At 39.6% G+C, this 16,436-nt stretch overlaps 1 protein-coding gene across 1 annotated transcript; it reads right to left on the bottom strand.

Moving 5' to 3' along the window:
- Window positions 1-8,462: 8,462 nt before the first annotated feature.
- LOC135480096 (uncharacterized) lies at window positions 8,463-15,173 on the bottom strand. The gene is made up of 6 exons (XM_064759850.1): window positions 15,056-15,173; window positions 12,763-12,801; window positions 11,803-11,881; window positions 10,748-10,888; window positions 9,373-9,529; window positions 8,463-8,569 (listed from the first exon to the last, which is right to left on the bottom strand). The coding sequence occupies exons 1-6, from the start codon at window positions 15,098-15,100 to the stop codon at window positions 8,494-8,496; spliced, it is 537 nt and encodes a 178-aa protein (XP_064615920.1). The 5' UTR covers window positions 15,101-15,173; the 3' UTR covers window positions 8,463-8,493.
- Window positions 15,174-16,436: the final 1,263 nt, after the last annotated feature.

Raw genomic sequence — 16,436 nt, forward strand, 5'->3', positions numbered from 1 at the left:
ATAAATAATTCCAACAACATAAACATTTGACGGAGCAGCGATCTCCACAAATAAAGACTCATATCCACAATCTTCATCGAAAAACGAAAGATCATCGCGTATCTTGCAAGACTCAAATGAACTATTAAAATAAAGTGCAACACCTCCTCCCTTCCGTTTATCACGGGAGGCAGAATATAAAGTGTAGCCTGGCACTGAATATAAGCATTCGGTTAACGGGCTGAGCCAACTTTCCGAAAATCCAAGGACTGATTAAGATTGAGAGTATGGATAAAGCATGTAATTTCGTCAAAATTTTTTGCTAAGCTACAGGCATTTAAATGAAAGGTTGAAAACTGATTTTGATTATCATATTCGAGGGTTTCTAGGTGTTGAGTGAAACTTTTAGGGCTATAGTAGTTGGACAGGTGAGAGTCTAAATTACCCCAATAGGAAATTCCATGTTCGTTGTCATCAGTATGTGCTTTAGATGCATCATAGTCATTCAGTTTAGTTGGATTGAAGCACATCTGGTTAATAATGTCAAGATTATGTGTTGGGACGGTGGACGAGGCAGTTGATGATGAAGTAGGTGTTATGAAGGGAACATCATGGAATGGCAGGTGGGAGAATGAATTGTGAGGTGGAACATGCATAAAAGAGTCTGTGTCATTATCAATTTTAATTGAGTAATATGCCAATGATTCTGTACAATTTTTTCACGTAAAAAAGCCGGGATGAGTGTTAATTGTATGTGTAAGGTACATACAGAGAAATAATACATTTAAAACAATAATTAATGAACAAAGAAAGTGAAAAAACCGATTTGCAAAAGAGCCACTATATATACACAAAAAACATAAATTAACCATACAGTTGTGTAGGATTTTCTACAAGTCACACGACAAGGTAAATGAACGTAATTAACATGAGGTGTCAACATAGAGTCGAAGACACATAGTCCTTGCAGTGTGGGATACAATGATAAGATACTGTGGGTTGAAAAGCGTGCACACACTGTGGCTACGACACGGGGGTCACGAACAGTGTCATGGCACATTTAATACATGTACAAGCATAACAGATATAAGTACATGTGCACGTACGTGACAACGTACACGTAAAACAACCGAACATAAAGCCTACTGATTGATTAGAATTCACAAATATAGCTGTAAAAAGTATAATTGTACTGATCGTCCAATGCCCATTTACGGCTCCAGTAGCTCAGAGCTACAAAGTTGTCACTCGGATATTGAGGCTCAGTTCTATGCCAGTATGGACTTGAGATTAGTAGGTTTTTCCCACTCAACCACTTCATTGTGTCAGTAACCCAGTGAGCACCAATCCAGAACGGTCCTGTAGAAACAGAAAAAGACGGCAAACGTTTTCAGTCTAAGAGGGAAAAAAAAAACAAAAAGAAGAAAAGAGGGATAGGCCAAAATGCATGTATAAAAGGAATGATTTTCAAAATGAATTTATTCTGAGGAATTTATTTGCTGTGCTATGCTGTTCACTCTTTCAACCAGATAGACGGATACGTTAACAATACAAAAGTGCTGCCGGAGTACGATGGGGAGTACGTAGGTGCACTAAACATCAGAGCTGATGTGGCTAGATGGTGTAGTATTTGACATTTGTGATCGTTCAGCCCTGATTATTTTAATTGACAGCGGTGATTGACCAACTGATCACTACAACTATAGCTAGTAAATTTATTCGTTTGATCCAGCGAAGGCAAAAACGGGGAAAACAAAACTTTATCCAAGAAAAAATTTGCGTCATGGCGTCGATGACTACCTTCATTGACGAATCCTTGGGTAAAGCCGTAGTATTTCTCATCCGTGTCGAGAATGAGTAGAAAACCCCCTTTCGCGACGCAGGAGGCATTCGCGTCATTCCACCTGAGTACCTCTGAGTATGTTGCATAACAAATATCTATCTCATCTAGGTACGTCTTGTCGCTTGTACACGGGCGGCGTCCTGAGGGAACAATGATAGCGGAATTTATCGATAATTTTATTGGTTGATTGATTGACTGATTGATTGATTTATATGGAATTGATTGTCGTGAGCCATGATGCAAAGAGGCTACACTATAAAAGACTATAACAGAGTTAAGGAGAGCAGCGACAACGTAATAGTTGACAAATGGTCATGTATTACCTGTGACATCCGGCCTCTTGTCTCGTAAAACTAATTTTCAAATGTTTAAACAGTAATATCATGGCTCACGCAGAATTAGGTAAAAACACTGCAGTGATGTTTGTTATATTAGGCGTTATTATACAGAGGGCTCCAGAAGTCGTGCACCATCCAGGTTGAGGTTGAATGCTTGAGCTGCAGAGCGGTGTGTTGCTCCATCTCTTCCAAACATAAACACCAATTCAACTCTTTCTTGTACTGTTAGTTTATTAGCCATAATTAACTCTGAAGAGAGAAAAATTAAAATCAGTATTAAATCTTAAAGACAGAATAAAAATGAAAATCAGGATGGTGCACGACTTCAGTGACACCCTGTATAAGACGTTACTGTACCAGAAAACTCAATATGTTGGGTTGTCATGGCATTTAATATACAGCCACTGTAAAGCAATGTATAGGAACCAGGTCTCCGGAAGGCTTAGTCAATCTTGTTAAGTCGGTATAATAGTTTGATTAAATGATTCAATCCTTCGAAACACACACGTGTGTCATTAACAAAAAAAAATGGACGTTCCAAGTCAATGAGTACAATGTCAATGACCAACACGACGCCCAACACAAAGGAACAAAGAATTAAAAAGCATATAAGGTATGAAATTGGGACGGGACATTATACATGCTGGCTTCCTCTCCAGTCGTAAGTGGGAAGGTCTGCTAGTAGCCTGCGGATGGTCGTGGGTTCCCCCCGGGCTCTGCTCGGTTTCCTCCCACCTTTATGCTAGACGCCGTCGTATAAGTGAAATATTCTTGAGAATGGCATAAAACGTCAAATAAATAAATAAATAACTCGATGATAAAATATCCCTTTGCAACTGTTCATGGATCTGTTCATGAATATAATGCCACTAGGCCCGGCGTTAGCGGAATTAGACACACTCATGAAGCAGTGTGACCCAAGATTCTGGGCGCTCTGTCACATTTACTTAGAAGAGAATTATACTCATTGTAAACCTTAAAGAAACTTAGAGTGAAGGCGTTTGATGGAAAACCTTGGGATACTAGTTTTTGCAGTAATAACTTGTGACGTAGATTGAAATCGTCACGCTTCACTCAGGATCTAACAAGCGCTACACTGTTAGAATTCCTAGTAAACTCTCGGCGATTACTGTATCTGTTTTACATATGTTGTGTAAATGTTTACCTTTTACAGTGTACATTCCAAGTTCACAAGATGCACTAATGGAATATTACTTGAATAGCAATCTGTTACACTGCTACTGTAACAATCGGTCACCATTCACATGTTCAGGTTGGGTGTATCCCACTCTCCACCAAAATGGATGAACGTTTACATCTGGTCATGTAAGACGCTCGTGTTTTTTAAATTATGTATATAAAATTACCTACCTACTTTCTTAGATTTTTATATTTTAGATTTAAATGTATTATACAGGTTTGAATTCTGGGGTGTGCTGTCTGTTCATTATATGAACGGGGTCATGAACCTAGTTCACACCCAACCAGGGGAGTGAAGCATGGTCTGGTGGTTAAAGGTGCTTTTCTGTTGCAATAAGAAATGCGAGTAAAAATCCAGGATGGTCTCAGTGCATTTGTATATTTGTATGGTGACAATATAAGAGATCGACGACGCTCTTGCAGCTGTATGCACGGTCTAACGATCGTTGAAAACCACTTGAATTCCACCAATATGTTCATCACATCTGAAGAGGTTTGTCAGTAATTTGCCCAAGAACATTGCTTGACCCGGGGCACAATGGTTTCCTCCACTTGTAAAACAGACGGCCTTTTCATAATTGAAAAATTATTGATTAATGAATATTTTGAAAAGTAAATCCAACGCAACTTGATATTTAATGTCGAAATGATTATTTATTAGATTGGTGTTTTTACATCTCACTAAACAATATCCCAGTTATATGACAGCAGCCATATGATGGTGTGAAGAAACCGGGCAGAGCCCACCAGAGAGGCTTCTAAGGAAACCGTACAGAGCCTGGGAAAACCCCCGACCAGTCTGTTGGCAGACTTTACGGTGAAGCAGTTGGATTTGTCACATTTGTTGTTTTCTCTAAAGAATTTTTCAGAGCATCATCAGAACATGAACAAACCATCTGAACAAAGAAGACCCGAAGATGAATAAATCATCTGGTCATGAACAAAAAAGACCTGAACATGAAAAAATTAGAGAAAACGAACAAAACAGATCTGAACATGAATAAATCATCTGAACATGAACAAAGAAGACGTGAACACGAATAAATCATCTGAACATCCTACATCATGAACAAATTATCTGAAAATTAGAAAAGGGTGCCAGACGTGACCACGAATAAATCATCTGAACATCCTACATCATGAACAAGTCATCTGAAAATTAGAAAAGGGTGCCAGACCTGACCACGAATAAATCATCTGAACATGAACAAAAAAGGACCTGACCACAAACAAGTCATGTGAACATAAACAGAAAAGATCTGACCACAAGCCAATCATGTGAACATGAAAAAAAGAATACTTGATTAAGAGCAAATCATCTAAACATGAGCAGATAGACATAAACATGAATAAATCATCTGAACACGAAAACACCCTATATCACAAATAAATCATCCGAACAGGAAACACCCTATATCGCCAATAAATCATGCGAACAGGAAAACACCCTATATCACAAATAAATCATCCGAACAGGAAAACACCCTATATCACGAATAAATCTTCTGAACAGGAAACACCCTATATCACGAATAAATCTTCTGAACACGAATACACCCTATATCACGAATAAATCTTCCCAACAGGAAACACCCTATATCACGAATAAATCTTCTAAAAAAATAACAAAAAGAAGCCGAGGTCGTTAACACACCAGCGCGGCGCAAAGTCCCAGGAGCCTCTCACAAACGCGGTAGCTGTGAGTTCAAGTCCATCTGATGATGGCTTCCTCTCCTGCAGTACATTGGAAGCTCTTCCAGCAGCCTGCTGTTGGTCGTGGATTAGAAAAAGTGAACAGTAAGAATGAAAGTATTGCCATAGCATTTCGAGTAACCGGAAGTTATTTTTCCGAGGAAGCAATCAATGCCCAAAACTGATTATTACAACAAACATACTTACTAACAAGTGCAGGTGATCCTCCAGTGCTCGTGTAATAAGATCCTTCAGTCATCTTGTAATAAGATCCTCCAATGCTGTTAAAGAAACTAAGATCATAACCCGTTGAATGAAATGACAGACAACTGGTGTCTGAAATACAATTCACGGCATCTTTTATCAAACACGATGAGGACTCTCCACAACTTCCGCCCTTTATTGTTTTATCAGGCAGCCTGATGCCTCTCTTGCTGAAATCACGCCAGAAACGGTAACTCCGTTCATTTTGGGTTTTTTTGATGCAGATAGAGTAAAACCATTCAGCATTAGAGGCACGAGCCAGAGAAACATACTAGTTCCGGAAATGAGACGTTTGTAAGTCCAGTTCCTTCCGTCTTTTTTTCTTGTTGTTTTCTTTGGCCTGTAAAACAAGAAATGTTCCTTGTTTTGTTTTCACATGGACAGTAGACATAAATGTGGTCTATATGCTGCGCAAAGGTTACAACCGCCTGTCATGTTGGCAAAGAAGGATGTCACTACTCATACAAAATTTATAATCTCGTTTCCTTTCGAATTCTAATCGCAGAAGCCAAACACGCCGTTAGAATTGCCTGCTGTTACTGTTACACCCACAGAACATGTTTATAATATACAGGTCGCTGTTATGTTTTGCACATATGGAAATTCTTTTCAAATCTCTTTACTGATGTTTTCATTGGCAGGCATTTTGTGTCATCACGTTAAAATCGATGTGTATAGAAAATTGGCTTTCAGCCATAGAAATATCAACAGAGATACAAACACTCTACCAAGATTGTTGTTCGGGTGGCAAATATTATCAGGCAATGTATGAAATCAAAAGTCGGCGTGTTTTCTCTAAGATCCCTGGAGTATTTATAAATGTGCATTCAATACTTTCTAACAACATTATAACACCTTTAGATGGATAAGCTCAAATTTTAAATCAAGGTTCGTGTCTCCAGCAACTTCGATCGCAAGACAAAAGCATGTGTGTCAAAATGGTAGAACTAGTATCTCTTGAACCTGCGGTATGACATGATTTGGCGATAGAAAATAAATAAAAGTAAATACTATATACTGTACATTTCTGTTTGAAGACCGTTCTGGCATACATTAACTTAAGTCAGAAACTCCGCTACAACTGAAATGTTTAGCTCTTAGGGTTTGGTATGGTAAAACGGGGAACGGTAGCCTTGACAGTCCTCTCTACTCTCACCCTCAAGATCGTCAACGAAGAGAAAAATAAATACAGATTTCATGGCACATGTCTCTACCTACCGATGAAATACGGAATAGTTGATTCACACCATCGCGTGCAGTCTGATGTAAACATGTATGTACACATCACGTGACAGCTTTAGATCAACGGTTTTAGTGTCTACAAGTAAATAACTATGGAAATCAATATGGTTATCTGAAATAACAAAGGTTTGAAAACTGACCGACCCTCGCTGACGGACCAAGGGGAAACGACTCTACAATGCTTGTATATCTAATTTATTATAGCACTGGGCATGCAGTTATTAACTTTAAACTTTGTCATGTTCTGTTTGCACATGTAGCACCACTACTGGATGTCTCAAAATCACGATAAAGAACAACAACAGCAACAAAGAAGTTTTTAAGGTTTCAAATTATGAAACCCTGATTTTTAACCAGGCTGCAGTCGTTCAAATGTGTTTGAATTTGTATTATCGCTTTGTCTGGACAATGGTCACTTCTAAACACATGAGAAAAATATGGCCCTTAATGAGTTACAAGATTTACTTCGCATTTAATCGGTAGAGGGCCGATTCTTGATGTGCTCATAACGTCAAGGTGTGCATGCGCTGATCTGAAATTATATGTTGCGTGACATCTATAGGGTGTGCGAAGCATCCTTGTTATTTGACTACTTCGCAAATAATGGAAAGTATCACATGGAAATTATAAACTTAAACTTAACATACGTGTACGTATTATAAATGTACTCAGTGTAAATACGTTACATTTTACATTTTCTCGTTGGGAATACGTCATATTATACATGCACTCAGCGTAAACGTGTCACATTATACATGTACTCAGTGTGAACACGTCACATTATACATGTACTCAGTGTGAACACGTCACATTATACATGTACTCAGTGTGAACACGTCACATTATCCATGTATTCAGTGTAAACACGTCACATTATACACACTTGTACTCAGTGGGAACACCTCACACTATACATAAATGTATACTCGATGTGAACACGTTACATTATACATGTACTCAGTGTAAACACGTCACATTGCACCTGGCTAAAATGAGCTGATGTAGTAACAATAACAACTAATAACAACTAGATATGAAACCGAAGGGCATTTTTTTTTCGGGGAAGTTATTTGCCGTGCTGTCGCTATCGTATTATATCTATTGCAGCGTTATGGTGGGAGGAACTATCTGCAAGTTGTTGGAGGACCTTATTTACCCATTGGAACCCATGGTTTGGTTTCGCTTACACCAGCAAATCTGAAATATTTATACCACAGAGTAAGGCACTTCATCGCTATGTATTTCACCCGCCTATTCCTTGAATAATGTTAAACCACAGTTTTACTTACACCAGCTTTACCTGCTTAACACCTGTGGTGTATAACTCCGGAGTTATATACCTCGCTTTTTTCGCTTTCATGCAGTTTGGTGCTGGTGAAGCGGGATTCGATCTTGCCACTTCACAGCACCCAGGGCCTGAGGTATTTTAACATGTAAAGGCCTCAAAATTGAATGAAGGAACAACAAGACAAGAGCTTGATTCGCACTCGCCATTTCACTGGTTCTAGGGGCCTGGGCTTGAGATTTTTTAAAAGAAGTAAAGGCCTCAGACGGAAATAAAGGAACAAGACAATGTCCTTAGCGAGAGTACTATAAGGCGATAAAGCCAATGTAATACGACATGCATGCTTAAGAACTGTGGCACGACATATCATTGCCAGATTTTTTTTCTTTTGATTATTTGATTGGTGTTTTGATTAGTGTGTTACGCCGTAGTCAAGAATATTTCACTTATACGACGGCGGCCAGCATTGTGGTCGGAGAGAAACCGGGCAGAGCCCACGGCCGTCTGCAGCACTGCCAGATATGATTAGTGTATTTTGCCCCATAGAAACAGTTGTACAAAAGTCGGAAAAAACTTGAGCTTGACTATGCTTTTTATTACCATCGAAAGCATCTCTGATGGCGAAGTACAATTACAACTGCCCAGGTTGGTTACGCTCCAGGTAAATTAGAGACGCCGTACTGAATGTAGTATGTTCCGTCTATTATCTTCCAAAGGATAATATCTCTGAAAGAATAAAAGCACGCTTCAATGAGTTTACTGTAAGGCGACGTGTACTTGGTTCTTTATATTCATCATTTGGTATATTTATTTGGTTATATATATATATATATATATATATATATATATATATATATATATATATATATATATATATATATATATATATATATATATATATATATATAGGTAAAAGAACCAGGTAAAAGGTACGCAATGTCAAGAATACTACCCAAGGTCATCACTTTACAGAAAAGAAGGCATCTCTGATTCGTAGACCAGCACAAGGGTAGTAAATGGAACGTTTACAGGCAAGAGATACAGGCACCAAGTCATAAATGCGACGTCAAGAGATAAATAATCTCATCACAGACACCTACAGCAGGTAATATAAACGACGTCAAAGGGTCATTTATTTCAACAGAGACAAGAACGCCAGGTCATAAAAGCCTGAGGTCAACAACCTGAATAGCGACAGTTAAACCAGGTCATGAATGGAGACCCAATGTTCATTTTTCTCAGAGATCTGGTCTCTTTGCATTGCCTTGATGTAGTGATGACAACCTATCATTTTCAGTATTTCTCAACGGTGACACATTTTTACCAATATATACTTATGGCATGGTGGTACGGGGCGTATAAATTGCTACTATTTAAGCATTTAAGTAAACAGTTAGAACAAAAGCCTATCTGAAATAAAATGACAAGATCCCGGTTTTTACCGGTTTTGTGTGACCATTTACCAACCATCACACTGTCGTCACTGATCTGGTTTTACTCTCTATGCTGTTAATCTTTTACATACTCACTTTCCAGACAGTGGATTTCCACTAGGAAGCCTTTCCCACTCGAAGGTGTCAACTGTGAAGACCAATTCGTCTGTGACATAGATCACATCTTGTATGGTCCATTTGGCACTTCCCCAGTTATTATCGGTAATCAGTCCCTCGATAAAGTTGGCATAGCCTTATAAAAAAAATCATTAAAACGTACAAATCCCAAAATTTGAAAATAGCTAACCACCATAACCACTTGGAGTGAGTGAGTGAGTGAGTGAGTGCTTGGGGTTCAACGTCGTACTCAACAATTTTTCAGTCATATGACGACGAAGGAATCCTTAGGGTGCATGCACGTTTAATGTGCCTCCTTGTTGCAGGACGGATTTCTACCGCTCTTTTATTTAGTGCTGCTTCACTGAGACGACTTACCGAAGGCAAGTAAGCTGCCCCGCCCGAGCCATTATACTGATACGGGTCAACCAGTCGTTGCACTATCCCCTTCATGCTGAACGCCAAGCGAGGAAGTTAAAACTTCCTCTTTTAAAGTCTTAGGTGTGACTCGATCAAGGAGTGATCCTGGATCTACCGGTCCTGAAGCGGACGCTCTACCAATTGTGCTATCCTGGCCGGTAATAACCACTTGGACAAGCCCTGACACTTTTAGGAGAGCATCTGCACTTTGTGTGTCTGTGAGTGGTTTGTCCGTGTTGAGCTTGTAGCGTGCTACTAATCTGTCAATGGTTTGCTTGTTTTGAGCTTGTGGCATGCTACTTATTCGTGATTTGTCTAGGTTGAGCTTGTGATGTGCCACAATCCTATTCAGTGACGTGTCTGTGTTGAGCTTGTAACGAGCGACTAATTTGCCAGTGGTGTATATGTGTTGAGCTTGTAATGTGCCACAAGCCTGTTCAGTGGTGTGTCTGTAATGAGCTTGTTGCGTGTTGGTTTGTCAGTGGTGTATTAGTGTAGAGTTTGTAGTGTGTCACTAGTTTGTTCAGTGTTGTATTTGTGTTGCGCTATTGGCGTGCCACTCGCCTGTTTGGCGATGTGTTTGTGTTGAGCTTTTAGCGTGTCACTATTCTATCGCAGATTGTCTGTGCTGAGTTTGAAGCGTGTCACCAGCCTGTTCAGTGGTTTGTCTCTGTTGAGTTTGTATCGAATCACTAGTCTGTTCAGTTTGTGTTGAGCTTGAGACGTGCCACGTGTCTGTGTTGATCTTCTGTCACAAGTCTGTCGGTGCCGAACTTTGGCGTGCCTATCAGTCTCTTATGAGTTGCTGGAAGGCCACTACTCTCTTCAGTGCTTCACATCTGTTTGGCTTTATGAAATGTTTGGCCTGCAACTTTTACACATTAGTTAATGATTACTAACATCGAAATAATCTAACAAATGTAAGTTCACATACCGTCATTACCCCTTCGAATGTCTACACCAGCCGGCACAAAGACGCTGTCTCCCGTATAGAAATTCTCCAGGGCCTGATAGTCTCGGTTATTCCATGCTCTTTCATATTCGTCTAGACGTCCTCTTAGAATGTCCCGGATACCTGTGTGTGACACAAAGGTATAAAGCCTGAAAGACATTACTTACGCTCTTCGGCTTTTGGCATTGAATTATTTGAATGTTGCCAATCGCTATACCTTACAGTTATTTCCCTTATGCGATGGCGACCGGTATTTGTGGGTGGAGGACATCAGATTAGCTGGTGAAAACTACTGATGAACTTCACGCCTGTGACGTACAGATGTACACGCAATATTAGTGGGCTTTGACGTGGTATTCAACCATTACTGCTACCAATGATCCAACAAACAGTCAAAGCATGGGAACTCGCTGTGCACGCCTGGGTTTGAACCCACACCTCGTGCGTCTTAGGTATGGAAAGTCAAGAGGTTGTAATCGGCAGATCTATACGCTTTTGGTAGGGTGATCGTTGTGATGAATATTTTCTAATTCGCCTAAGGTTACTGCTCAGGACCATGCGAGGAGTACCTCATCAATGCTGTCGTTGTGAGTTCAATTACCCATGGATATATTACAATACTGAAATAACAATTTAAAGTGATATTTAAGGCGTCACCTGGAGTCTGTTAAGAATATTAGAAAATCTGTATAGTGTTTTGATATGTAGCATTGCAAATGTCCGGTGAACCGTGGTAAAGAAAGTGTCCATCGCTTACAGAACGTCTACAAAAAATATTTCAGTTTTTGTGGTGTTGTTGATGGTCAACTGAATGAGGGTCAGGACTTTCCAAAATCCAAGGGAAAAAAACATGGCTTTTTGAGAAGATTATAGACTGTTCAGATTAACGCGATCTTTTCGGTCAAACACAAGGTACAAATGGCGTAAGCCTAAACAATATAATAAAAAGGTAACACAATCATCGTCATCTGTTTAATCTTATAACTTTCAGTTTCTGATATAAAAAAACTGTGCAATTTATCTAATCAGATACTTACTTGGGAGGCATCTGGGAAACTTGGCTGTTTCAAGAACCGTTTCTTTTCGGCACTCGAATCCCGTCGGACAACCTTGTGTCTGAAAATTTGGTGTAGATAAGGCATTACTCCAGGGAGATAAAACTGGCAATGTTCTGCTTGAAAAAAGAGGCAATTTATGGCACGTCTTAGAATCATAACGACAGTAATAGACTCAAGGATGAGTTACACAAAAGGTCCAAATCGTCTCTTTCTGTGACGTTGTAGTGCGTGTGTGCGTCATATACTGCATGTTTTAGGAGCACATATACGAGTCGCCGATAAATGTGACACAATAAAGGTAAGAATTAATGAGTTCACAGCATTGGGCCGCCGTGATACAGGCGGGAAGGAGTTTTACGAGTTCCCCATTAAAAGCGTTGTGATCAGAATTCGTGTAGATATCAGCAGTGCATGTCCAAGTGGTTATTCTCGTTACTTATTTTCACTGCAGCATTCAACACTCTGGAAATGTATGTATACTAACGCTTTTACGTCACACTGAACAATTTTTCATCTGACGAAGAAGAGTCATTTGGTGAGTATATATACACAGACATTACACTCAACCCAGTCCCATTATAATCACACCGAGACAACCAGTTCTTTTTCCTTGTTCGAACTTCTCAGTGCTGAGCGCCAAACAATTCGATATGGTCTGAACTGGGTTTGATCTCAGATCTCACGACATGGAAGAGGCTCTAACCACTCGGGCAACGAAGCGATCTACGAAGTTTAATATATAATAATGAAATCGCAATATCAAACCTAGCTTTCGATAACATAGTAGCTGTCAGCGGGTTTGCCAGGAGCCTAAACATTATTGGTGTACTCTAGGAACTACAATTTCCTCCACCATTTGAATTTTTTCTTCGTCGTATTAATGAAAAAATTGTGGATTAACTCTTTGTACACCAAGTAAATAAATACATGTATACATACTTCACAAGTTGGCTTCTTAGCACAAGTAACAGCACTGCTCTGCAAAACAAAAAAGGATTATAGCAGAATTATACGCATAAAAAAGAACAATTAATCGTCCTAAAAGTGTATTTTCACAAATCGATGCTTGCCATTTCACAAATGCATCAAACAACAAGAAGTGCACAGTCCAAATATCAACAATAACAACAACAAAAATGTCGTCCTTCAGTGGATTTGCTATGTGCAGCTAAAAAGCGCATGAAATGACTCTCGACCCTACATTATTTAAATATTTGATCAGTGTTTTACGCTTTGCCCCAGAATATTTCACATGTACGACTGCTGACACCTGTTATGTGAACAACTGCCGTTAGCTTCTAAATTTAGCTTGCCACTGTTTACATATGCTGAGTTCAGGGCCTGCTGTCTGTCTCTGTCTTAGAATGTTCCAGAATACGCTCAGTTCGGGGCCTGTTTGTTTACAACAAGTGATCAAAAATTTGCTTATTCTAGAAAATTCCACCAGTCTCTATAAGACCTATGAAAGTAGGTCAAAGGAGGAGAAAGGAGAATTATTGAGAGTTTTGGATGCTTTCGCTGTGTGTTACTTTAGTAGGCCTTTTATGCTGAATTTAGATGTCTTTATAGACTCTGACTTTGTTATATCCTATCTCCACCGAGAACTTGTTTCAGTTTGAACTTGCATGTTTAAATTTTGCTCTTGTGTACACAGTGCTTATTAGTACACGGTCCCTGTCTGTGGAATTTTGTGTATATTTCGTCATACACTCAGTTATACTGTGGATTTTCCCTCTTGTGAATATTGCCTCTGTGCATTTGTGCCTTTGTGGTTTTCAGCATTGTGGAATATATGCATCCGTTTGGACTTGACACTGTTGTACATGTAAGTACTTTAGTATTTGTATAGATATTGCTATCCTTCTTGTTAAACTTAAGTACTTTAGTATTTGTATAAGTCTTGTTATCTGTTCTTGTTAAACCTAATAAACTGTTGTAAAATAAAATCTGCTGGTTTTGGTTACATTTTTGTGCGACTTAACTGTCGTGTATTTCGAACAAGCCATCTCTTTATAATACAGACAGTTTGGGTCGTAACACACTATAGAGAGTGAGAAAAGTCTCAGGTGAGGGGGCTTGGAAGTTCCAACTGTTATAAAAGGGCACCAAAGGATGTGACTTTATCTATTTGCGGCGAAGGGTGAAAGCAGATCTAAACACCCACGGCTTCCCCCAAAGTACTTTTTACGATAAAAATACATTTTTATCAAGAATTCTTTTGAGACACATCACGTGTAAGAGAAACCAGAGACACGATGTCGCGTTACTTACACACTCTTCAGTCTATTTGGCACTAAAGCAGGGTTGGTGTGACGTCACACCGGAAACAAGCAGGTTATAGAAATAACTTGCGTCTGATTGACGAAAGTGATAATGATTGATTGAAACGTTTAACATTGCAGCGCTTTCGATGTTGTTTACGTTCGAGTTTTTTGCTTCCTTTAAACTGCGATGTCATGGTTTTATACTTCAAGGCAACTATCATACGGTACACTTTTAAACTTTGGTCGGGGTATTCTATTGGTGCGTATAAACGATTGGTATAATGTTGTTAAGTCTTCTAAAGGCATGATCAAGAAGAAATGGAATAAAACTGTCAGATAAATTTATCTCTGTACAGACATGGGTTCTGCTGGTTAAATAAACTTCCCACAAACGTGATTCCTTTCTGTTGTTCCCATATGATTCTTTACTAAATGTGTCGACAACTGCGATTGACAATAAAATACCATTAACATCACAGCCGTTTTTTTTTTTACCCAATTCTGCCTAAGACGTGGCGATGGAGGGGTGTCGGTGGAAAGTATTTAATCATTTACTTGAACGGTTAGGTATACTGGTAACCCTAACTGATCTAAACTTAAAAGCGACAAAGAGTATATCTATTTATTTGATTTTGCGCCGTGCTCAAGAATGTTTCACTTATAGGACGGCAGCCACATGATGGTGGAAACCCAAGAAACACACAGCCACCCGCAGATTGATGACACACCTCCCCACTTATGACTGGTAAGGAGGCCAGCATGAGTTGGGTTTGAACTCACAGCGACTGCATGGATGAGAGGCTTCTGGGTCATTGCGCCGGGCCGGTACGTTAATCTCCTTGGCCACGGAGGCCCCATTTTGTAATACAAAAATAAAACTTTACTAGATAGTTTTGGTCCGAATTACGTAAGAAAGTAAAAGTTTCAGGTACTTACGTCTTTGACGACACAACATCAAGCATACTCACCGAAACCAAAAAAGCGATTGTCAACAAGAATCTGTTGGACGTCATTGCGTGGAAAATATTTGATTTTTACAAAAGAAATTTTTTTTTTTTGTAGAAAGACAACCGTTTCAACCCTTGTACAACGACGGTTGGACGAGCAAATTCACTGTTTTAGATTTATAAGATGGTCACAACAGGGGGCGTGTCGCATGGGGGAGTGGCCAGTCTCCCGTTCCTATTATCAGCGCTTGGTCGAGATCATAACTTTTTCTTAACTTCTTACTTACCGGTGTTAGCACGTTGGAATAAGACGTCAGCACGCTTATAGATCGCAAAAAAGTTAAAAAATATGCAGTAAAAATGTCACTTGAGGATGATATTGCAAATACACTGCAGTGAGTATGATTAAAGTCAACACTTACTAAATTAAAAATCCATTATATATCCAGTACATTCGTACTACGATCAAAAGTTCACCGCCGTATATCCCAGCAAATCTCTCAGTGATCTCTATAGGTCAACTTAGTTTCTACTAAACATGTATATGGCGGAGGTATGTGACAAGTGAGACTTGAAATTCAGACATCAAACCAGCTGTTACCACTTTACACGCTTTCAAAGTGGTCTTACGCGGTTTCATGGATTTTGTTATTGTACAGAGTGTGGGACCACATCAGCTATGTAGGTCAAGTATGTGTGAAGATTAAAACCTTTTTATCACTATGCTGGTCGATGTTTGTCGTGTCACGATGTCAGTAAGGTGGTGCAAGCGTGTTGAATTCAAACGGAAACCCGCCACCCGTGGTCAGTTGAAGTTACTGTGAATACACACTCTCCCCAAAAGGAAGCGGACCACTTCGGTGGCACAATGGTCAGAACGTCCACCTCGAAGTCAGGAAACCCCGGATTCAAACGCGGGTCGGGTCATACCAAAGACTTAAAAAATGGTAAATGTTGCTGCTTCGCTTGGCGCTCAAAGGTGAAAGTAAGGAAACTAGGCTGGTTGGCCCGGTGTCAATTGTGACATGTGTCTTAGGCATGATACTTCAGTCACGGCAGCACGTTGACGGCATGGACTCGCCTTGCCTCAAGAAGACACAGTATATGTAAACACACCTAATGACTCCTCGTCGTCATATGACTGAAAAATTGTTCAGTACCGCACGACATTAAACGCCAAGCATTCATTCATTCATTGCAAAAGGAAGCGCAAAGATGGCACAGGGTGGTATAATTAGATGCTGAGATCAATGTGATACTGCTTACATTGCTTGTAGTTTCCTTGAGATTCTTACATTCTCTAGGTGGAAAAAAGATGATGATCTTAGGAGAGTTTCGAATTGGAACTCTTTTGGTATTAAAGGTTAAAATAGTCCTACTGCATCATGTGACTTGTGAGAAA

This window comes from Liolophura sinensis, chromosome 13, assembly GCF_032854445.1.
Source record: "Liolophura sinensis isolate JHLJ2023 chromosome 13, CUHK_Ljap_v2, whole genome shotgun sequence".
NCBI lineage: Eukaryota > Metazoa > Mollusca > Polyplacophora > Chitonida > Chitonidae > Liolophura > Liolophura sinensis.